General features: G+C 43.5%; 1 protein-coding gene across 1 annotated transcript in view; it reads left to right on the plus strand.

The window, feature by feature from the left end:
• The window catches only part of CPVL (carboxypeptidase vitellogenic like), a 119,665-nt gene that overhangs the window by 50,933 nt on the left and 44,082 nt on the right, over positions 1–24,650 (plus strand). The window contains exons 7-11 of the mRNA XM_066354283.1: positions 3,080–3,146; positions 16,752–16,874; positions 17,538–17,669; positions 20,702–20,800; positions 22,517–22,690. Of these exons, the coding sequence (XP_066210380.1) occupies positions 3,080–3,146; positions 16,752–16,874; positions 17,538–17,669; positions 20,702–20,800; positions 22,517–22,690 (595 nt within the window). The remainder of the gene's footprint in view (positions 1–3,079; positions 3,147–16,751; positions 16,875–17,537; positions 17,670–20,701; positions 20,801–22,516; positions 22,691–24,650) is intronic.

Genomic DNA, 24,650 nt, shown 5'->3' on the forward strand with positions numbered 1-24,650 from the left:
TGAGCCACCATGCTTCGCTGGTTTAGAAAAAAAAACTACTAAGTTTACTACAGAATAATAAGTTTACTAACTTTGATTTGGGGTCGATGGACTGGTGCCTCTCTCCGTCTTCCACTTTTTTATCGATCGCCTAGCCTACTCTGTGCCAGACGCCGTTCCTGGCGCCGGAGAGGCCAAGTAAGCCAGCCCTCAGCCCTGCCCTCGTGATGGGCCTGACATTACTTTCTTACAGCCAAATGGAAGTGGTACCATCGTTCCACTCTGCCTGTGGGAGAGGATGGGGAACATTAGCTATGAAACAGGTTTCATATGTTAAATAAGATCTTCTCCCGGGCTGGAGAAGATCATGGCCACACCAGAGGTGGAATGAGGGAACACACAGGGTGGCTCCCTGTCTGTGGTAACGGAACGAACCCACTGAGATTCTTGTTGCTGAGCTGGTTCTGGTCAAATCAACAGCGGCTAAAGCTCCCACTTGTCTGGCTCTTGTTACGGAGTTTTCCCTTAGAATCCTTTGACCTTGACCCTCCTGAGTGTCTTGTATTTATTGTCCCTCTGACACCAGACCTGACCAATCCCACGGCTGAGTTCCGGTCTCCAGAGCGTTCACATTTTCACGTACCTTCTCTGCCCCGGACCCACCATCTTCTATTTTTGAAAAACTGGTCTGAGGCGTAATTTTCTGCTAGTCATTCTCTCTTACAAGCCCCCGTTTCTTCCTGTCGTCTCTTATTGCACCTTCCCGCCACCGGATTGCTTTTGACTAAACGTCTGATTATTAGAGGAGGTCTTGGCTCAATGCCAGCAAGGCTGCCAAATGGAATCTCCTGGAAGAGGTGTGCTTCCTGGTGCCTGAGGACCTGCGTGGAGTGCACGCACCTGCACGCTCATCCACGGGTGCATTACGTATTATATATTTGAGCGGTTCTGCTCCTCAGATTTGAAATTCTAAGTGTCCACAGTTCTAGATTATATTTTTAGGCAAACCCTCATCACGTAACAAGAAGAGTCCTTGGCTAAACCACAGATAAATGAGCAAATCCTATATGCCAATCTAAGTCACTACTAAATTGACCTTTTTCATTTTTTTTTCACTCCCATTTGAGAAAGACCTAGCAAGGGATTGCTATCCTTGGCCATTGTTTTTCTTCTGATCTTACTGTGAAGTTAAAACTCTATGATAACTTCCTCAAGTGGGGCCTTGCTTGGGACACTTCAGCTAGACAGTCCTGGAATCCTTACAGCTAGAAGCAGCAAAGATCAGCAGATAAAAGTACAGAATGCCCAGTTCAATCTAAATTTCAGATCAACAATGCAAAATTCCTTTAATCTAAGTATGTCCTATGCAAGTATTTGGGACATACTTATCCTAAAACATAATTTGTTGCCCATCTAAAATTCTAATTTAATTGGGTGTCTTGTAGTTTTATTTGCTAAATCTGGCAACCCTAACCACTCTCCAACAAATTCTCCCCCAAGCCAATAAGCTTTATGCTAAGGCGTATGGCTTAATTGAAATTTACTATATTAAATTATCTATTGCCTCTCCAATTAGCAGGAGGAGAGAAAGGGAAGTTGTTTTTCACCTGAAGGTGAGAGGGGGAAGGGTGGATAATAAACCCCAAATCTGTCTCTGCCCCAGAGCCTGCTTGCTGTCGGCACTAAGGGGAAGCAGTATAAGGCAGCTTCCCCAATTTAGTTGCTACGAAGATTTTAGTTACTATAAATAATAAATAGAGATATACACTGAAACTCTACAGTCGTGCTTAATGGTGGATTTTTATGGAGCCTTTGAAAATTAATGAAAGCCAGGATCATGGGGATTGTAACGACCCAATTTTGCCTCTCTTGTAACCCTTGAACTTTCTCCTCCCCCTGGTTTTGCAGGGCCTCCTTGCCTTTCATCTTGAAGGGGTGGTTCGTGGCTTTTAGTTCCTCCACAGGAAGCTGGAAAAATAAAAACCCGACCTAACTTCTCAGGCATTGCAATTTGGGTGAAAATATTCACAGAGCTACTGAGTTTCACAAGTGTTGGTTTCCTTGAGTCTGTTTAAGTCTATTTTCAACATAATCCACCCAAGTGGCTTTGACATTCTTTTTTTTGTTCCGTATATTTCTGAAGTGAGAAGCAGGGAGGCAGAGAGACAGACTCCCGCATGCGCCTGACCGGGATCCACCCGGCATGCCCACCAGGGGGCAATGCTCTGCCCATCTGGGGCATTGCTATGTTGAGGCCAAAGCCATTCTAGCACCTGAGGCAGAGGCCACGGAGCCATCCTTAGAGCCCGAGCCAACTTTGCTCCAATGGAGCCTTGGCTGCGGGAGGGGAAGAGAGAGATAAAGAGGAAGGAGAGAGGGAAGAGTGGAGAAGCTGGTGAGTGCTTCTCTTGTGTGCCCTGGCTGGGAATCAAACCCAGGACTTCCACACACTGGGTCCACGCTCTACCACTGAGCCAACCGGCCAGGCCCTTTGACATTCTTTAGTAAGTGTGATTCTTTTTGAGCCTAGAGGTCATTGTACATTGTGTTCCAAATCTGTGGCCTTTTGGTGGTTTTCTTTAGACTACAGAAAAGTTACAACTCTTCTGTTCTTTGGGTGTGAAAACATTGAAATTCTGGGAGCCCCATTAGAAATGTTCAGGGTTGCCTAAAAGGAGAGATAGGTAAGTAATGAAGGTTCCCATTCCCTCAGCACAAAGCTGGGTTAATGGGTCATAAGGTTTGCAGAACTGCCTCCAAGGATTGCTGAGTAAAAGGTGGAAGCCTGTGTCGCTTGGCTCAGCAGTCCCTTCAACAGGTAAATGATCCAAGTTGGTAAGCCAGAGATTTGGAAAGTTGCCCAGAGTGTTGACGTCCACTTGTCTCAACTTCTTAGTATCACAAAGTAAGACTGTAGTATTTTCTAACCGTCCACAGAGTATGGAATGTTATGCACAGGAGACTTTGGAATAAACACCTGCGGGAGCTCACACATAGCGGTATTTTATCTCAAATGTGCAACCTATTGTCCGAGGCTTAGACTGGGGAGCATGAAGCCTTTCCGATTCCGTGTCATCTTGACTGTCTATTCTTTCTGCAGTGCGCTGGTTCAGTTCTTCCAGCTGTTTCCTGAGTACCAAGAGAATGACTTCTATGTCACTGGGGAGGTGAGTTGAAGCTGTGACTTCTGGTGTGCTTTCAACTTTATGAGGCCTGAAATATCCTATGATACTTGTAGTTTATTCATTATAAATGTGTATACACACACAAGTATTAATCCAGCCCATATGAAACATTCTCTGGTTATCCCTCAATTCCATAACACTGTTTTTAAATCCAGGGATCAGTAAAGGTTCGTATATCACAATAGATTGTCATGTCTTAGCCCCCTGCTTTTTGTTGTTGTTTTTTGTCATTCATGATGATCATTTCGAAGAGCCTAGGATGCGTGCTTTCTAGAATGTTCTATTTTCTGAATTTGGTTCTCTCCTCAATGTTTAGATTCAATGAAAGCATTCTGGCAAGAACACAACGTAGACAATGTATAGTTTCTATATGTACCATCAGCAGGCATATAAGGTCCATTTGTTCTATTATTGGTGATTCCATTATACCCCCTGACCTTCCGCTCCAGTGTAATAACTGATTCAGACAGTAATCATCAATGGATGCTAAAAGTAGTGAGTGACAGATTTTGAGGAACAGGTGTTCACCTGCTCTCAGATTATTTATTAATTTCAAAAGGAAAGCAGTACCTTTCCAATGGTAAGATCTGGCAGATACCAGATTTCTCGGTTTTATCTTTCTACATATAGTATGTCTATCTTCTATTGAGATCTTCCACTCCTATTCTCTATTTTTATTTTAAAATATCACTGTCAGCTCATTGGGTTGTTATTTCTGTTTGATGAGTTAAAATTTATTGCTACCATTATTGTTTTTGATGCTCACATTGTCCACATTTGGCCAATGGGAGCCCCTCTATCTGGCTCCCATGTCCTTTTGGCAGGTTTCCAGGAGTCTTTGAGCATTTCCTTGCTTTTTGGCACAAATATAATTTCTAGGATTATCTTGGGCTTTCCCTATCCTAGCCATGGAATCAGGAACCTTGGTTCCCTTTAATGGGGAATGGTATTTAGAAACCAAGATGGGAGCACTATGTATGCTCATTGCTACTGGGATACAATTTCTTTTAGACTGGTCAGCAGGCAGAGCTAGGAAACAAAATGACTTCCTACCAATACCCATCATTATAATTCAATATAACATCACAAGTTTCTTCCCCCCATTCTGCATTTGTGTGCTCCCCTTTTTTCACATTGTCAGGGTTCCCAACAGCATCAGTGTATTTATTTATTTATTTTTTGCTCAATCCTACATCATGTGCAAAATAATTTCAGAATTACTACAAGAAACCTCCAAGTTGCTGTCAATAAATATATATATATATATTTTCTGTAATTATTTTCATCATTAGGCTATTATTTCACTACAGGTTTAAAAACAAAGTACTAAGTTTAAAAGTTGTAAGATTTGATTCTATTTTTAGAGTGATGATGTTACAATTTAGCATACAGGTTCACTTGGGTATGTTGGTTTCAGTTTTGGGGTTTGCTTTTTTTCATCCATTTAAATTTAAGCTTATTTCAGAAATGGATAGCAGCGAATATTTTGAGAACACAAAAATTTCTGGGTGCTAAGAATACGGTTGTGAACAAAACGGAAAAACAAATTCCGTGCCCTGCCTTCATTCATTCTAGAGGTGAAGACAGCGGTAAATAAAAATAAGTAAATAAATGTGCACTATACAGTCGGACAGTGATAAGTATCATGACAAGGACAAAGCAGGGTCAGGCTTAGAGAGTGATGGAGGTGCCATTTAGGATAAGATGGCGGGGAAAGGCTCTGTGATAAGGAGACAACTGAGCAGAGTCCTGAGAGATGTGGTAGAGTGACAGCCGTAATATCCAGAAGAGCTTTCCTGGGGCAGGTACAGCAGGTGCAAAGCCTCTGAGGTGGGGACAGGCTTGCTGTGCTCGAGAAAAAGCCCAGAGCCGCTGTGGAAGGAGCCAAGATGGGAAGGCCAGGAAGATCAATCATGCCAGGGCTCTGCTCTCCAGGGTCGAGTTTTGATTTCATTCTAAGTATAATGGGAAATCATTGGAAGCTACAGTAAAAGAGGAGTTAGGATCAAATTCAATTCAACATACATATATTGAGTGCCTACCAGGTCTGAGGCACGGATAAGCCTTGGAAATATAATGATTAATAAGACATGGACTCCATCTTACATCTGAAAGGAACGATTGAAGCACAACCCCGAATGAAAAATGCAACTGGAGAAGCAGCTATAAAGACAAGAAGCCCAAGAGAGTGCAAATAGCTACCTCTCAATATGGGGTCTTCAGGAAAGGCCACACAGAGGAGGTGACAGTTAAACTGGATTTTGAGGATGAATAAGGGTATATTTGTCGAGGCTGCTTTGCTTACAAGTGACAGAAACCCCATTCAAAGTGGCTTAAATAAAACCGGGGTGGGGGGGGCTGATTGAATGGGTTGATATCAGGTACGGCCGGATATGGGTACTCAAACGTTGTCATCGAAATTTTGTCTTCATTCACTCTTGATCTATCCACTTGGCTTTGAACCTCACTGGTTTCCTGCTCAGGGAAGGTCTTTCCGCCTGTGCCCTTGCCTCTCCAGAGCTCTGGTGCAGCCTCCAGCTCACGTTCCCCTTCCCAATAATTCCACCCCTATTTCTGGATATTTCTGGATGTCAGGTGATCCATTTGGATCCTATGTCTAGTCTAAAACTAATCACTGGGGTTGGGGGCTGGAATATACAAATTAGCCAGCATGGGGCCTGAGGCCCACCACAATGCCCTGGGAGGGGTGGGATCACAGTGGGGGCCCTCACCCCCTGAACCTCAGAGCCTGAGAATGGCAGATCCAAGTGGGAGCCCCTGAGGAAGGGCTGGAAGGGTTCTGCGCAAGGACAAACCGCAGAGGGCCCTCTCGGGCGGTCGAAGTGAAGCGCAGTCCTTGTTTTTCTGAAGGAATGACAAACTAACGGAACTAGGAATTCCCTTCTCTTCAGTCCGCTTTTTTCTCTTTCTAAGCTCTTTGGAGAGGATATTCTGACTGCTAATTTTTTTTTTTTTTTTTGTATTTTTCTGAAGCTGGAAACGGGGAGGCAGACAGACTCCCGTATGCGCCCGACCGGGATCCACCCGGCATGCCCACCAGGGGGCAATGCTCTGCCCATCTGGGGCGTTGCTCTGTTGCGACCAGAGCCATTCTAGCACCTGAGGCAGAGGCCACAGAGCCATCCTCAGTGCCCAGGCCAACTTTGCTCCAATGGAGCCTTGGCTGCGGGAGGAGAAGAGAAAGACAGAGAGGAAGGAGAGGGGGAAGAGTGGAGAAGCAGATGGGCGCTTCTCCTGTGTGCCCTGGCCGGGAATCAAACCCGGGACTCCTGCACGCCAGGCCGACGCTCTACCACTGAGCCAACCGGCCAGGGCCTAATTTTTTTTTTAAGCCAATTACCCAGTCAGGATTATTTGGGATCTCCACCAATATTTCCCTGCTATTTCTTGCCTTTTAACATATTGCAAAGGCAGGTGGAGGAAAGAGGCAGGAAGAGACCCTCCCATCATTTTTGGTAGCAACCTTGGAAAATATTCAGTCTCCGCCTCCCACAGTAGAGTGGTCTGCTTAGTGGGGAGCTCCTTGTCTCGCAGTAACGTGGTGAGGTTGTTAACCATGCTGTTGAACTTTCAGCAAAGCTGCCAAATTCCAGATGGAAAATTTGTCTACTTCATGTCTGCCTGGTGGTTTCCACGCACGCAACTTCCCGAATGTGTGTAGGAAAGGGCAATTTTATTTTCACGTTCTTTGCTGCCAGGATGAATATACCTTTAAGGACACCTTTGCCTTCCAAGTGATAAAGAAAGATGTGAATGAGGGCAGGCCAGGAGTGGGGTAGAGACACCGTTGACCTGCAACAAACATCATCTTCATAACCACACGGGACATGTCAGATGTGAGGGCGCCTCTCCTTCCAGAAGGAAGAGCACTAAATACTGCCTAGATGGTTTGTTGTGATTAAAACGCTATGTTTCTACAGTCTTGTTTGTTCCATCTGGTCTTCTGTTTAAAGGCAGGATGGGTAAGTGGGAGGCGTTCTGGATAAATAATCAAGAGACCTGAGCTTCGTTGATGGCTTTGCCTTTCTCTCTGGATGATTCCAAACACGTTCTTTAATGTCTGTGGGATCCTGCTTTTCATCTTACCATCAGAGGGGTTGGTTTGTAAATTAAATCACTTCCAGGGGTATTTTGCTTTGCTAGAAATTCAACTGTAGTTACCTAGAGGTAATCTTGAAGCATCTGTGCACAATTGCAGTTTGAACATAACACCACCCACCCTTCCTCTCTCCACCACCAAGAATAAAAAAGTAGACTTTTCAGGAAGGGGAAATCTTTTCTCTCCTGCACGCTTAATTTTCTCATGCTCTTAGGGAGATTGAACAAATAATATGCCACTCGATTTGTAGAATCGTCCTTGGAAAATAAATACGTAAACTAAGAAATGGTTTTCTGTTCTTGGTGCAAATGTTCTGGACCTAAATATCCTTGATATTTGTGTGCTCTGGATGAAGGTAGTCTAATGCTTGGAGAATCTACAGCAGCTGTCCAGAGCCTCGACCCCGGTGGAAGGAAGTCTGGAAGTAATAATAGTACCTATTGCATAGGGTTGTTTCGAGCGTTTAATTAGGTAATTCTCCTCAAATATTTAGCAGAGTGACTGGCCGTGGTGAGTCCCCAACACATGATGACTATTACTACAATTCATGTTGAAAAGCTGGATTAATAGATTACGGCTCCAAAGCATATGGCCTAATGCATGTGGGCAGGTTCTGGGGTGTTCAGAAAGCTCTACTCACCTGTTCTGGGATGTGTCATTGATTCCTGTTATCTCGAAATCCGCTTTAAAAGAAGTAGTTCGCTTCAACTCAGAGATGACAATGGAGCTTTGAGGTAGATGCTAGAAAGTTTGGACAGCAGCAAATGTGTCGGAACCGGCCCCAGGCTCCTCACTGCTGCCGTGTGGACCACGTGAGTCCACAGCCAGAGGCGCAGTGTGGGCCAGCGGTCAGCGCACCGAAGGAGGAGGGACTTTCTCTCCCTGTCTGCCCAGAACACCAACTGGAATTAATTTGCTCTAAAGAGAGACAAATGTGTCTGTAAATCACCCTCCTCCAGGCATGAAAAAAAAAAAAAAGCACTTCAAAAAGAGAAACGAGCTGCATTTAATTCTCATAATTAACTTTCTTTATAAGTGTTATTCTTTCTGAGCCAGCAACTATTAGAGAGATTGCTCTTGTTTCTGAGCTTCAGACTCACTTTAGAATCCTCTCAAGGTTTCCCCGGGCCCAGCTAGACGTGAAAGGAAAACAGCCCTCCGCGGCAGGCAGGGAGGTGACCAGAGGAAGACGACAGCCCATTGTTCTCCGAGCATGTGGCTTTGTGGCCACGCCCACGGGTGGGTGGCGCTGGCAATGAATGGGAGCTCTCCCAAAGTGGCGGGGCATGTGGTTGAAACTGGCACCTCTTCCCAAGCTGCAGGAAGGGGCCTGTTCTCCTTCGAAGCAGTTTTGCAAACGGTGGTTAATTTGCGGGCCCAGTAAAGGCAGAACTTTGAAGCTGTTTTAAAAAAATTAGTGAGCTTCACAGGCTACTTTCTCTGCATTTGCATGAGCAAAGTCCTGCTAGCATCACGGAGTCTGAGGACCTTGATTGAAATCGTCATGGGTTCAGGGTGTGGGGGGAGGTTTAGAGGGGGTCAGGCTCCCAGCGGGCCAGAGCTATGTTTGTTTAATTCGCTTCATGCAATGCTAAGCACAGTACTTGATGAATGTTATAGAGCGGCTCCCGCAGGCTGTTGCTAGATAAAATTAAAACACCGGGGGGTCGTTCTCTCCGGCTCCATCCCCTGCCCCTCTGGCCCTTCTCTCCCCGCACTTTCTGCCCCGTTCTGTCCAGGTGGGGGCCTCCACGCCCCACCTCTCTCCCAGCCCTCCTTCCCCGGGCTGTCCTGTGCTCAGGTCCTATTTTCCAACTGCGTCTCCCACAAGATGGTTCTGATTTTCTCCCCCATCCTGACTTCTCATCAGCTCACTGTCCGTTAGAAAGGAGCTGATAAATTAAACTTACTTCCAACAGAGCCTGGACCATAAGAAGACACTCGTAGTGGGGAATTTCAAGCACTGACCTATAAGATGAAAGGTGACACGTAACATGGGATGGGAGAACTGTTCCAGCAGTGGGCATGTCCTCGTTTTCTGTAGGCCTGCACCGTCACCCTGTCAGCCCCGGCTTGTGAGCATTGATAGTGTAGCTGGAAGGCGGCCTTCAAGGGTACTGAGTTTACTTGTTTAATTTGTGGGTCTTAGTTGAGAATATTTATGGGAAGTGGATTACATGACAGGCATGATGCTAAGCGCTGTTTCACGCATTACCTTGCTTAATCCTCATAGCTACCTTATGAAACTGACCGTGTTATCATCATTCCCATTTGACAGGTGAGATGACTGAGGCTCAGAGAGGTGAGGCGGGCCTTCCTGAGGTTTCCCAGCCAGACTCGAGAGCTGGCTCAGGATGATAACTCTGCTTGTAGACATGCAGTCTGGAGCCTGGGTGCTCTCTCTTCAAAACTGCGCTGTCTCCCAGGCCTGCCTCTTCCCATTTTCTGTAGAAGAGTCAAAAATGCCTTCCGCGTTTTGTGTAGAATCTCTCAGGGTTATCAACCTTACACAAATAGAAAAGAAGTCCCTAGCTTCTTGGATGTTTTCATCTTTCTGGCCAAGACTTAGTTTTAATCATAAAGACTCGGCTTTGATCATAAAGTTTTATAGAGTAAATGGAAGTTTCAAGTGATGTAAAGACTTGAAGTTTTTGGAATGCAATTACTTTCAAAAGCTTGGAACTTGCTGGATTTTATTAGATAACGTTTAAGCTGCTTTAACTCTGGAGCTCATGACAAATGTCTATTTTCGGTTATGTCCACCTGACTTGCCAATATTTTCTTTTAGAATTGAAAACCGATTTGTGACAATTTAATGTGTTTAATATTAGAAAAGTTAAAGTTTGTGCTGCAACCTAAAAAATGGAACAGGAGCATATGGAAGTATTTGCGAACTGGGCCTCAGGCTTTTGGGTAGCATATCTAAGTCGAATCAACACATGTTTACGGATTCCTTAGTTCCGTGGAAAAGAATACGAGCAAATCAGCAGTCATTATAGGCTTTGTTTCAGGTGACCCACCATGTTGCCACACAATTCGTACCTGATTAGATGGCTGGGACAGGAAATGCTAAGTTATATCTGTTATGTAGCTTCGACCTTCCGAATCTTTTCTGCAGCTAACAGGAAAAGGACTCAATTTGTTGACTGTGCATAATGTGTTCATACGCTTTCTTTAAAAGTCCAGTTACCTGTAGTCTCTTTAAACCTAAGGGTTTATTCACCTGGTTGAGTCCCCTGGCTTCAAGCTGGGTCCCTCCAAAGTTGACATCAGGTCACTTGGGGGTGGAGGAAAGAGGAGGTGCATCTTTCTCACCTAAGCCTGTCATTGATGAAACTTTCTTTTAAAAAAAGACGCATCTTCTCATTATTAAATAAGAACATATCATTCGGCAGGCAGCACTTACCTTTGCATAAACATATGGGACTAAAAGTTGCATTCAGGTCAAAGTGTTTTCCTTATGTCTATTCCTACAGATTCTGTGTTTCTTTTTAAGTTTATATTCAAGAGAAATAGATGTTTAGATGAAGTCGTGTTTTTTCTTTTAATTGCAGCAGTGTGGTCTTGAAATTGGATGACGCACAGTCTAGAAATGTCTAGGAAGTTGCAGAGATTACCACAAAACTGAAGTTCCGGCTTTCCCCATTCATTAATTTTCTGAAGTGGCCCTTTTAAGACCACACCTCTTCTCAGAGAAAATAATGGCACAGTGAAGTAAGATTCCATCCCAAGCCTAGATGAGGTCAAGGTCACCGTAGCTTAATCCTGTCCTCTTAGCTGCTGCTTCCTGTGCTACCTCATTAGTCTTTTACCAGTTTTTTGTGGTTTGCAATCTGTGTATAAAATTCTCTTCAAGGCGTGTTTCCTTATTCCTGCTGGTCGCCCCCATAAATGAAGGTGGCTCCACCATAGTCTGTGCTTGGGGACAGCAAGACGACTTGGCACTGGTATGACTCCTTCCAGAAGAGCATCCCACCTTGTGTCTCCTTCTTGGGGCATAGAAAGGTTCTTATTATCCCCAACATGAATTCTTCAAAGAGACATTCATTCCAGCGAGCGTGGCTAGGGTCGTGGGAGTAGAACAGGCAGAAGGGTGTAGAATGACCCCGACCTTCCTCAACATACCATGGCTGAGGTTGACCACTCCCCTTTTTCCACTTGCCAAGCAGAGGGTAGAAATTAGAGCCTGTGGATAGTGATGCTTTGTGTCCGGGCAAAGGTGTGTCTCATTTCAAAGGCCGTTGCTCATTATTGTCCATAACGTTTCTGTGTGCTTTAACCATAAAATGCATACTTAGAAGCAAGGCAGAGAATGAATACGAATGACTGCATTTTGAAAAAAAACTAAACTAGAGTTAAGAAATGTAGACCACTGAGAGAAGCTTAAACAATAGTAACTGCTAACATATGTGAAATTTCTGTGAGAGGACATTGTTTTCATTATAGTATTATTCTCTGACACGATTTTTTTTTTTTTTTTTGCTGGAGTTGCAGAGTGAAGCTTGATTTTAGATATGAAATATTTTTTCCTCCCTTAAAAGTCACCGGGTGCAGGGGAACAGTAAGTCTGCTACAAATATTGTTGAAACATGTAAGAAGGGAGAGATTCAGACAGAATACACAGTTACAAGGTTGTTTTTTTTTTAAGTCCAATTTCATTGTGTTTTTACACATCTGGATAATTAACCAAGCATTACATTCTCTCTAGACTATTTTTACAAGTACAATATGCTCCTAATGTGATTTCCATTAGGCTGTTCCAAACATCATTTAAGAACTCAGAAAGATTGCAGACCAAGATTCAAAACCGCTATTCCACTGTGATGTTGAGACCTTGTTCTCTCGGGGGGGAAATAAAAGACTGAGAGCTGAATTCTGTCATCCTTCTGATGTAACAAGGAAAACTGGAGTTTTATGGCTTCTTTAAGTTTCAGCAAATACAAGCAGATGCGAACACACCCCCCATATCTCTGGCCCTTCTTGTCAGAGGTGGGCTTAAAATAGGAAGCATACAAGAACTGCGCTGGAAATTGCACCTTGAAGTTTCTTTTAATATTAGAAAAGCATAGTCAGGGCAGATTAAAATCCAGATGTGTTGATGGCCAACCTCGCTGGGATTATTGTGTTGGATAATTATGTTTATATGGCTGATTTCCTCATTTGAAGGTCACTGCTGAGTTCTAAAATAATACGTGCTCAGATACTTTTCGGCCACGCTTTTCTTCTTTCCTTTTATAATTGCTTTGATGCTCTTCTGAGCTGTTCTGAGGCCAGGGTCTAATCCGCTGGTGGGAGGTGAGTGTGCGCTCACAGACTCCACAGGCTTCACTGGCCAGCTGCTGCCCACATTGGTGAACGCCAGCGGGAGATCAGAGAGACCGCAGGGCCGACCGCTGTGACGGCGGTTGTTGCCTTTGTCCTTGTTCTGGGCAGAACTCAGCACTAAAGAAGTGAGAGTTCATAAAGCTATAGGATCACAATTACAAGTCCTAAGGGTCTCGTTCGTCCATTTCTGATCCATCAGACAACCACACCTAAATTCTTCCTCCCCCACTAAGGGGTTCTATTCTATTGAAAGCGTATCAAGAAAAGGGAAAACTGGGGAGAAAATAAAACATAATTTACTGTCTGGTTGTCTTTGCAAGTGCTTGTGGTGGTCAGAGAATCATTCAATTGAGAAATAAATAAGTGAGGAAGAATTAACAAGTCTCATCTTGCAAAAGTAGAAGAAAAAGAAGGAGGAGGAGGAGGAAGAGGAAGAGGAGGAGGAGGAGAAGAGAAAGAGGAAGAGAGGAAGAAATGTGTGTCAGTAGGAGAGCAAAAATAATTGAAATTTCAGCAAAATGTTTCAGTGTCTGTTTTCCATAAAAGAATCCTATAATTGTCTATTGTGTGACAGTCTGAGTCACTCAACCAATGGAATGATTAATGAAAACGGCAGTGAAGGATTTGTCACAGTGACACAGACAAGAGAGCGTGTGATGGTCGTTAGAAAGCAAAAAAAAATGAGGTAAACATCATCATTGTTAGGTTAGCAAATGTGACGGAACATTGGGGAATCTGTTATGGATGTTGTTATAAAACTTCCCATCTCACCATCTTGTTTTCCATAAATGGTCAGCTTAGCAAGCATGGAGTGGATAAAGGCAAGGTTGATCCCCAGCTTGGGGGATCAGAGACCCATAAGCTATTCCAGGACTATTGACTGAAATACGATTTGCAATGAGAAATGGGAGGTGCGGAGGCAGCAGCTGGGATAGAATGCCAGCCGAGCACGTGACTGAAATGCACAGACTCTCGTTTTCACCATTCTAAAGAGTAGGAAGATAAGGTTAACCTTAATTGGCTCAAATTAAAGTAGGTGAAAAACCCTAGTTCATAGTAGATGTTCGGAAATTGAATGAGTATTTCTTCTTTATTTCCTGCCTGGATATAGCCCAGATCCACATGATGGTTACAAGGGAGAAGGCACTATAACAATGTGGCAGTTTGAGCCTAATTTTGTCACCACAACCTATATAGCAATTAAAGGCACATATCCTGCCATCTCAGAAAGAGTCACCGGATGGGAAGAGCCACCCTGGTGTTTTATTGCCAGATTTTATAACAAGACAACTAGACTGATAATATCACTGGAAGATATACTTTTTAGTATCTGTACTAATTTCCAATAGAGAAAAATGTTTAGAAGTTATGTCCGATAAGTCATTCACTTATCAGATATGCTTTTATGTGTTGGGTAATGTACACATACTGGGCATAATTACCCTGGAAATGCTAAGCTTAGCCTTATCTCGTTTGAGTCAAGTTTTCCATAATGTATTTTCAAAAGCAATTGTGAACCTGACAGGTTTTGTGCTTTATTCATTTTTGTGTCTCCTCAAGTATTTCTTACAATACTTTCGACAGAGGAGTTGCCCAATAAACTATCATCTAATGAAGATTATATAATACATCTTTACCAGTGAAATGATTATTCAAGAAAATTTGCTTTTATGCGGTCATCTCACAGAAATTTTATGTGATAAATGTTCACTTATTATACCTAAAAAGAAAACACGTAGCACAGGTGTGCAACAGACCAGATATTAGACACACAAACACATCTTTATATTACCACAAAGAAGCTACAATGTGCTCATGAGTATGAATGAATAAATTGCTTTGATTCAGTAATTTGCCAAAAGAATATTATTGCACAAGAGGGCTACATTGAAGAGGAGATTTTGTATAAATTACGTAAGTTACACTTTTTTTATCATAACTTGGAGTAGATCAGACCAAGTTTACTTCCGACTCTACCCGCTAGCTTCTTGCAACGTCAGTGTCCACAGAGTGAAAGGGGAATCGTGACATCTGCAGCAGATATGACTGTGGTCTGAAATAAATGAGACCTCTCGGCGGTTCCCGGTCTTTGAACTACAGACCCCTGGAGAGCCTGGGAAATATCGTGAAGGGTCCGCAGCCTCAGATGGACCCACATGAGTGGACATAGTGCCTCTAGTCTATTATGAACATATATGCATTTTTTTAAAAATGCATGCGTGTTAATTCAAGATTCATTCAGCAACTGTTGATAAGCACTAACAGATAAACAGCACCAGGCCCAAGGAATACGCTAATAAACAAAGCGGACCAGTGCTCTTGTGTTCATGGATCTGCTAGTCTGCGTGGGGGAATAACACTTCAAAATAAATAAGTAAAAGTTAGTTGGTGAGTGATGAAGATAAAGATGGAAAAGGAGAGAAGGTGACTATACAATATGGAGAAAGAGAGAGGTGACAATTAGATAGGGTGGCCAGGAAAGGCATCCCGCAGAAAGCCTCATTTAAGGAAGTGAGAAAGTTAACTATTGGGTTTCTGGAGAGAAAACATTGCAGGTAGCAGGAACAGCTAATGCAAATGCCCTCGGTGGGATGGGCTGGGAACAGTGCGGATCACACTTCCGATTGCAGTCTCAGAGGGGCCGGAGAAGAATGAGCAAGCAGCTCGTAGGGGATATGTTAGTGAAGTGACCCAATCGTGTCAGCCCTTATGTCTCCAAAAAAGCACTTTGCTTTTCCCCCTGAGGGCGATGCAAAGTCCTTAGAGCAGGGGTCCCCAAACTTTTTACACAGGGGGCCAGTTCACTGTCCCTCAGACCGTTGGAGGGCTGGACTATAAAAAAAACTATGAACAAATCCCTATGCACACTGCACATATCTTAAAGTAAAAAAACAAAACGGGAACAAATACAATATTTAAAATAAAGAACAAGTAAATTTAAATCAACAAACTGACCAGTATTTCAATGGGAACTATGGTCCTCTCACTGACCACCAATGAAAGAGGTGCCCCTTCCGAAAGTGCGGTGGGGGCCAGATAAATGGCCTCAGGGGGCTGCATGCGGCCTGCGGGCCGTATTTTGGGGACCCCTGCCTTAGAGGGTTTGAGCAGAGGAGCGGCGTGGTTGGTCTGATTCATGTTTTATAAACCACCATCTTGACAATAGCCTGGACAAGGGAAAGGGTGCCAGTAGGGGCCAGTTAGGAGGCTATGACAACAATCCAGGTGACAGAGGATCTACCCCGGAGCACAGCAATGGAGTGGGGGTGGGAAGAGACAGTGGGTTTTGGAGATATTTGACAGAGTCATCAATGGGCTTTTGCAAGATGTGAGAGAGATAAAGAATGTCACCAAGATTTTTGGCTGAAGCCATTAGAAAGACAGGGTTCACACAAATGGAAATGGAGTCTGCAAGGACAGCTTGGAGATTGGAGCTTCCGTTTGAATGTATGAAGTTTCGGATGAAATGGGCACGGAGGATGTAAGGAACTTTTCAGTGGAAAAACAGACACAGTGGCTCTCAGATACTGTGGAACTCATAGTAGCTTGTCCAGCATAGTCTAAAAGCAGCATTGTTACTATGTTTGTGTCCACAAAATATTGCGAAACTGAAAAAGAGAACCTTGTACTGGAAAAGGTGGAAAGTAGAAGTTCAAGTGACAATTTTAGTGACCCATAAATAGCATAAATATTTTCCTTTTCCCCTTCCTTGAGTGCGTGTTGATGTCAAAATTTGCATCATTATACCGATTTTGAAATCTTAATTTTGGCCGTTAGATTTTTTTTAATTAACTTTTTAATGGAACCTTCTGGTAAGAAAAGCCTTATGGATGGCAGAATTGGGTTCACCAGTCCTTGTTTTTATTTATTTATTTTTATCTTGGAAAGAAATTAGAATGCTCTTTGTTACACGTTCCCTCGTTATTCTTGTGCACCTACACTGTGACTTGTCTGTCACTTGGTGCTATTTTGGGACAACGGAAGGAGCCAGAGACAGAGCCCTTTGACAACGTGAGGTTAGGAAAGCCTCGGTATGCCTCCTGTCGAGATACTGCTGTTGGATTGTTATTGTAATTTGCTTAAACACATTGTCTTACTAGCGGGCATTTGTGATGGTTTGTTTTAACGCCCACCCTTCTCAGTCTTACGCAGGCAAGTATGTGCCAGCCATTGCCTACGCCATCCACACGCTCAACCCCACGCTGCACGTGAAGGTCAACCTGAAGGGAATTGCTATGGGAAATGCCTATTTCGATCCTGAGCCTGTAAGTGTCTCCTGTTTCTTTCCATTTCGTTCCTTAAGGAGAATAAACCCCTCTCTCTTCATCAGACCGAAGAGGCTCCTCTTACTGTAGAGACCCAACCTGGTGAAGACAAACACTGTTGCCCAGTTATTGTCTAATAATTTCAACCTTCTAATTTTTGCCAAATGTTTTAGGGTGTCAGCTGACTATGTCAGCCTAGGTTAACTGTGAGGACACAGGGAGGGGTACGTGGTATGTGTATATGTGTGTTATGTGTGTGTTGTGTATATATGTTTGTGTATGTTATGTGGTGTGTGTTGCCTGTGTACATGTGTTTGCGGTGCATGTGTATTTGTATGACCTGTGTGTTATGTATTTGTGCATTGTGTGGGCATGTTTGTGTGTGTTTGTGCAGTGTATGTGTGGTGATTGATGGGTGGTATGTGTTACATGTTTGTGTATATGTGTGTCCTGTATTTGCATTGGTACTGTGTGTTGTGTGGTATGTTTGTATGCGTTGTGCTTGTGTTTGTACTGTGTGTTGTGTGGGTGTGTGTGTAATTGTCATGAGTGGCTCATTCCAGCAGGAGCCTGACAAATTATAAAGGGTGATTTCACCAAGCAGAGGGGCTTCCCCGACTTCTCCATCGCCTTGTGGCGTTTGTGTTTGTCTTTTCTGCTCAGGTCATCCGGGGCTATGCAACATTCCTGTACGAAATTGGCTTGCTGGACGAGCAGCAGAGAAAGTACTTCCAGAAGCAGTGCGATGAGTGCGTGAAATACATCAAGGAGGAGCAGTGGCTGCAAGCCTTTGAAGTGAGTTCTGGGCCCTCATTGCCCTGAGCAATGAGAACCATCTGAGGAGGCCCCAGCAGCCCCACGTGCTCAGGCTGGTCGTTGTGGTTAGAGAAGGTCTATCTGCTCTGCTGTCCAAGGTCAGGTGGGAGATTCGCGGGCTCACGATGAAGGAAAGAACTGTGGGTGTCTCTGCATTGACTTTGGCTATATTTTAAATCTGGGATCGCCTCGGGGTGTTTCTCTAACCGTGCCTTTCATTAACTGTTTTGATTTCTTTAACTGCCGCGTAGACCCTACGGGCGCACCCCATTGTAAGGAAATCAGAGGAAAGGCAACTCAGAAAGTGGCTGCCTTTGTTCCGACATGTGGTCTAAACCCTTCAGGAGGGCAACACGCAGGCTTTCAGCTGCGGAAGTGTCCAGAGCGCTCGAAACAAATGTCACACGTTCCTGTGTGTCAGGAACAAAAATTATAAAAGTGTAGTGATTTGAAACTTTTACAAAGAGCCACCGGTATTTGTAAATATTGGCACATTGCTCCCCTAATATTGAAATAGAGAATTGAAAACTGTGGTGATAGGCTTACCCTTTTCTTTGTTATTTAAACTTAAGACCGTAGTAAATCTTAGGATGCAGGAGCTTTGGACTTTGGGTTTGCTTTGGTTTTTCATCAATGCAGACACAGGTGATGTGTAAGCAGGCTTTCTTGGGGCGGGGGAGAGGGTGCCACCTTTATGATAGAGCCATCAAGTTGGACACAGCAGTAAAGGAGGCAAGGATCAAATTTTGAGGACTTTAATCCTTTTTTGTTATTGGAAGCACATCCTGTAATAGTTTACCTAATGGCGTTATTGTTATTAATACCGAGGCCTGACAATAATATAGTCTCCTAGGCACTGCAGGTCAGCTGGTTCAGATCAAATAAGAGACATACAAACTCAGGGAGGAAGGGGGTAACACCAAGTTATGCTCGGCTTGCAAGGGGGTGCCGGGGCACAGCCTGAACCCCCCCCCCCCAGGGCCTTCACTGCCCTGGCTCTGGATTCTGATAGCAGTCAGCTGCACAGCTGGGCTGAGCTCAGGAAGTCGGGCAGGACGCCAGCCCTCTCCCCTTCCTCTGGGTCAGGACACCTGCTGTGGCTGCGGAGCGTGGGTTCAGCATTTCTTGTGCAATTGTGCAGTTGTAACTGTGAAGGAAGAGGGATCTTGCTGGGGGGTGTGCAGGGCCGTTCTACTCACCACAGCAGCATTTCCAAGGCTGGGTTTAGGCTCTTTGCTATGGTAGGCTGAAAGGGTAAGCAGGACCAAACCCTTAGAATTCATATCAAAATTCACAGTATGTGAGACCAATCTGCAAGTCAGACATTTGATGTGCTCTGATGAAGCCCACGGGGACTAAGCAATTCGAGAGCAAGAATATTTCCTAGGCCTGAGGGATAAAGACAGCAGAAAGATATGTGCTGTATGGGAAGCAGCAGTTGTGGAATTTAGTGACACCGTTGAAAGTTCAAGTATTTTGTATAGTCAGAGATAATGAGAAGATGGCCCCTGAGGTTAAATAGAGTCCCTCACAAACTAGATTCATCAGAAAAAGAAAAGAAAAAACTCCAGAACCCTGAAGATACACAATGTCTCTCTGACCACTTGTCCCATCTCTTGAGTGATGAATTAAAACATAAAGACCTTTGCTTTTTCAAGGGAAATGAATAAAAGGATACTTAGGATAGCCAGCAAGTAGTGGTCAAATGTATGTCAAAAATGTATGTCAACGTCTGCAATAGAAACTGCAAGATATCCTGAAACCCAAGAGAAAACCACTGTCAGCATCTCAACCCTAAAGAATAATGAACCCCTTTTGGTGTTTCTGATCCCTTAAAATGATGTAGTTAATCAAATAGCAGTAACAGAGCTGGGAGTAGTTGTATCCACATGGATAATCCTTTTAGTACTTGGTCCCTCGGTTTCCTTACCTCTTCCCTTTCAGTGATCTTATTTTCTTCTTTACTTTAGCTGCTCATTCCTGTTACTATAATAATAATAATAATAATAATAATAAATTTTAGAAATCCAACAACAATCATTCCACAGTCTCAGGTTCAAATATCTTTCTCCATCTTCCCGTCTCACTTCTGTGAATACACCAACTGAAACAGCAGTCCTGCAGCTGTGCTCCTTTTCCGTTCCTTGATCCTGCTGCCACTTCCTGATCCCTAACCCTCTCTAGTCTTACTTTCTCTGATTACCCAGCTCAAACCCAAGGTCAGGCATTACACAGATCCCCAGCCTTTGGCACCTCCTTCAGCTAAGCGCCTCTCTGCCAGTCCGTGCCTGTCCCTGTGCAACTGAACCGGACTCGCGAAAAGTACGCAGCCAAGCTGACTGCTCTCATTCTTAGCTAACGACCTGGCTTTTAACATTGGAAGTCCAAAAACAGCTTCCACCAGCTCCACGCAGATATGTATGTCCATATCCTTCATCCTCTCTCCTCAAACTGTGGTTCAGTGGTCAATAATCCATGTCATGGCAACCCTTGCCCACAAGGCTCCTTCCCACAGTCGAGGTCTTTGGGCTTGCTCTTTCTTCTGCCTGCAATGTTCTTGCCCTAGATGCCTGAGCCTTCTCCCTTCCCATAGGTCTTTACTCCAGTGACACCATCTAAGTGAGACCCCCGTGTCCTCTTCTCTGCAGTGTCCCATGAGTGCACGCACATACACATGCCTGTAGGCTCCCATGACACCTCCCCTCCCCGTTTGAGTTTTCTCCTTTGCACTTGTCACTCTAACATACTACTTACTTTACCTGTTAGTGCCAGTTCACTGTCCCTTTCTAGAATATAAGCTCCATAAGGGAGGGCTTCTGATCCGCCTTGGTCACGACATTTCCTCAGTGTCTAGGAGAATGTATAGCCCAGAGAAGAGGCGCAATAAGTGGTTGTTGAATGAAACAATGCAAAAGTGAGAGAGTTATTGAATGAGTGAAAAGACAAATGCCTGTATGCTTTTACCCACCCTGATATTTTCTTCCTATTTTTCTCCCCTCTCTCCCACACAGGTGATCAATAAACTACTATATGGTTTCCTCACAAATGACCCTTCTTACTTCCAGAATGTTACCGGATGCTCTGCTTACGATAGCATCTTACAGTGCACGGTAATGGCGTTTAAAAAACCATGATAGTGTTCGATGAAAACTTTTGGCGAAACCAAACTTTCGTTGATCTAAGAAATATTCTAGCTGACTTTGAATAGACAACTATGCTCAAACTGTATTGCATTATTCAGTCTTCAGGCTCCGCCCCCCCCACTAATGTTATGCACATTATAATCCGACCATCGAGAATGTGTGAAATGCCAGATAACTGAAACTCTGAGTAACACAACCCCCCCCTCCCCCCCCCCCCCCCCCCCCCCCCCCCCGCCAAAAAAAAGAAAGAACTTGTTACACAGAAGTTTTTTTGTGAAGGACAAAGGCTAGGACTACAGTTCTGGGCACCAGGTCACAGAGTTCCAAGTCTGTAGTGAATTTCTTGAAAATGCCCACATTATTTGTTCTGTACTTAACACAGCTTGAATAATCAACATGGCCAAAGCCTTTATGAAAATATTTGCTTTGTCTTACTTATAACTTAAGATGTTTCTTGCATTTAGTATGGGCCTCACTTGGAGCTCTCTGGAGTATTTCTCTAAGTATTCAAGTAGTTTCTTTCATAAAAGTAGGCCAAAGTTGATGTCTTTTGTGTAGAACGACCAAAACAAGACAAAGTAAGCCAAAGTGGGGATTTGAATTGTATAATCTTTGTCTAGCACATATGACAATGTATTCTGTTTGTAAAATTGCCTTATTTATAAATCATTTTGTTAGTCAAATATAAAGCTAATATCAACAGAATTTTCCAGCCTTTAGACTGAGATTTTAGCAAGAGGAAAACATATAGTATCCAAAGAGAAACAAAATTTTTTATTTGATTTTTTTTCAAAGTACAATTTAATCCTTTTTATTTTAGTATAATGAATACTACAAAGACTTGTATACAATATTGTGTTAAAAATAAGGCCCATGGAAAACTTTTCTTCTGTCTTGCGTGCCTCATAAAGCATCATGTTTTTACACTTTATATTTTTGCCTTCAATTATTTTTTTTTAATTTTTATTTTTTTTAATTTTTTACAGAGACAGAGAGTGAGTCAGAGAGAGGGATAGACAGGGACAGACATACAGGAACGAAGAGAGATGAAAAGCATCAATCATTAGTTTTTCATTGCATGTTGCAACACCTTAGTTGTTCATTGATTGCTTTCTCATATGTGCCTTGACCACGGGCCTTCAGCAGACTGAGTAGCCCCTTGCTGGAGCCAGCGACCTTGGGCTCAAGCTGGTGAACTTTTGCTCAAACCAGATGAGCCCGCGCTCAAGCTGGCAACCTTGGGGTCTCGAACCTGGGTCCTCTGCATCCCAGTCCAACGCTCTATCCACTGCACCACCGCCTGGTCAGGCTGTCTTCAATTATTATCAGATGATTCTCTCTCTCTGTGTGTGGTTTTAATAAACAGAACACGAAAAAGAAATCCTCAGCTTGTCACCCACCACACCATCACCCTGGTCCCTTGTACTCACTTGATCTTCTTTCCATAGAGCCTCTTGACAAAGGGAAAATTGATTGTGATAATCTCACCTCTTCCATTCCTCCTGTGTTTACTCTGAATAGGATTGTTCCTTGGAGTAACAGAAAGGAAAACCCTGCAGATTGGGTATTGGCTCCAAGAATTGGACCAGATTTGTTAGTAAAATTTAAGTTAACTCAAACTCCCCAGTTAAAACTTGGGCTGTTCGTGTCCCCTAATATCTTTCTGATGCCCCCTTCTCCCAGGAATCTGAAGACAAAGGCTACTATGAGAAATTTTTGTCCCTCCCGGAAGTGAGACAAACTATCCACGTAGGAAACCAGACTTTTAGTGACGGAATCAAAGTGCAAAGGTACCTGCGAGAAGATTCCGTCAAGTCAGTTAAGCCGTGGCTGACCGAACTCATGAATAATTACAAGGTAAGATGGCTCCTTCAGTTACGATCTTAGGAATTTTTCAGATTACCCAGATTTGATTTGTCATTTGATTCCTACAATTTTTTTTCTTTACTTTTATGGTGTTTTGCAAATACAAGTAATAACCCACTCATTGATATCTTTGAATGAAAAAAAAATTTTTAACTCAATCACCCAGTAGTTTCTAAAATAAAATTCTTTTTGGCACATGCCACCTCTCATCATTTCCTAAGAAGAGAAGTCATCACAGAGCTGAGATGCCTGGCTTGTGTCAGCCAATTTTCCCTTATTATCTGCTGTGTGATATTAATCCAAGTGAAGTCAGGGATGAATGGGATCAAATGGTTATTGCAAAAGGGCATTTTGCCTCATAGTTTATTCACGTTGCTCAGATGAAGTTTTTTTAGTATCTGCATTAAGCCAAGCACTATGCCAGGTTGAAACAATGGAGAAAGGACCCCTGTTCAGCGGTGTGTGAAGTCTACCACTATGTTATCTGGTGGAGAAGGTCTGCCTGGTTTGCTGCTGGAGGTACCAAAGGAATGTGGAATTGTGGGAAGGAAACCCTGAGGGTTCAGACAATGGAGCCACGGACTCCAAAACTCTCACCAAGAGGGTGGACACCAGGAGCCAGCGACATGGGGAGAGTCATCGTGTGCATTTTTCTCTACTTCATTCTCATCTCTACCGATGTTCCAGGGCTGCCCCCACCTGTCCTCGGCCTGGTCCGTGGGACACTGTGCAGGATAACTGTGCTTAGTTGATAAAGGACACTACCTGTGAGGCGGTCCACGTCCTCTCTGTTTCCTGGCAGAGGCAAGAACAATATGGGGATGAACAAAAAACAGAGCAGCCAGAAGCCAGCACACCTTTGTATCAATTAGAAAAACAGGCAATCTTGCCTCAAGAGACTTCATTCCCATCTGTCAAAAAACCTCCTACTAGGCTGCTTTGATTTGAACTCAACTCTTTCCACCCACTTTTTTTTTTTTTTTCTCCACAAGAAACACACATTTCTACAATGTCAATGTTAAGAATAATGTCCCTTGAGATTGTTCAGTGCGCAACCTTCAGTACTGTCTGGGGACTTTCTGGCCAAATGCACAATCACTAGATCGTGATTTGAAATATGCCAGACTTGGAAGGCCCGTTTTCTGGTTCTGCCGAGAACACAGAGTTTGAGTCCCTAGGCACGCAACCCTTTTTGAAAATAATCTAGCGCCATTGGCATGCAGAGTCCACAAACCTATTATAAATATGCAGAACTGGATGAAATACGTTCTATGAAAGCAGAAAGTCTTACTAGATGAGGTCAGAATTTCCACCGTTCTGTGTTGGGTTCCGTCAGGAAAGGCACTGGCCCTTTGTGGTGGCCTACCTAGAGCCTTCTGTGAGCATCTTCATATGGCTCTGCTGGCTGTCATCTTCTCTGAGCTGTCAGATTACGTCCTCTCTACTGCTCCTGTCATACTTGGCATGCTGTACTGCCACTGTGGGCTGTTGGTTCTAGCACCAGCCTGGAGCAGACAGCAAGAAAATGAATGAATGAATGATCAGGTCTATAAATTAGTGCCATATCAAAATTATCTTGAATAGACTTGTCTACGATCCATTCAATGTTTACTATCCACAAATCTATTAAACTGAAAAAAGAGCTTAGAATTTGTGTTTTCAAGATATAACCAATGTGCAATCATATAACATTAAGGAATGCAAAGTGGTGTTTTTGAGTGGAGAACAGATAAGGAAGTTCCCGTGCACATTTTTTTTTCTGCCCTTGGGAGATACTTGTTCTCACTGTATAACTTTAACTAGAACATGATTCCTTTCTCAGCCAAGTAAGGTGAGTTGGTATCATCAGCTCACCTGACATTGGCTAATCGCCATAAAGCATCCACTGCATTGATAAAGAACACGTTGCTTAAAGATATTGAAATACATCTGTCCCTGTTCCCCATGTATC

Source organism: Saccopteryx leptura, chromosome 12 (assembly GCF_036850995.1).
Source record: "Saccopteryx leptura isolate mSacLep1 chromosome 12, mSacLep1_pri_phased_curated, whole genome shotgun sequence".
NCBI lineage: Eukaryota > Metazoa > Chordata > Mammalia > Chiroptera > Emballonuridae > Saccopteryx > Saccopteryx leptura.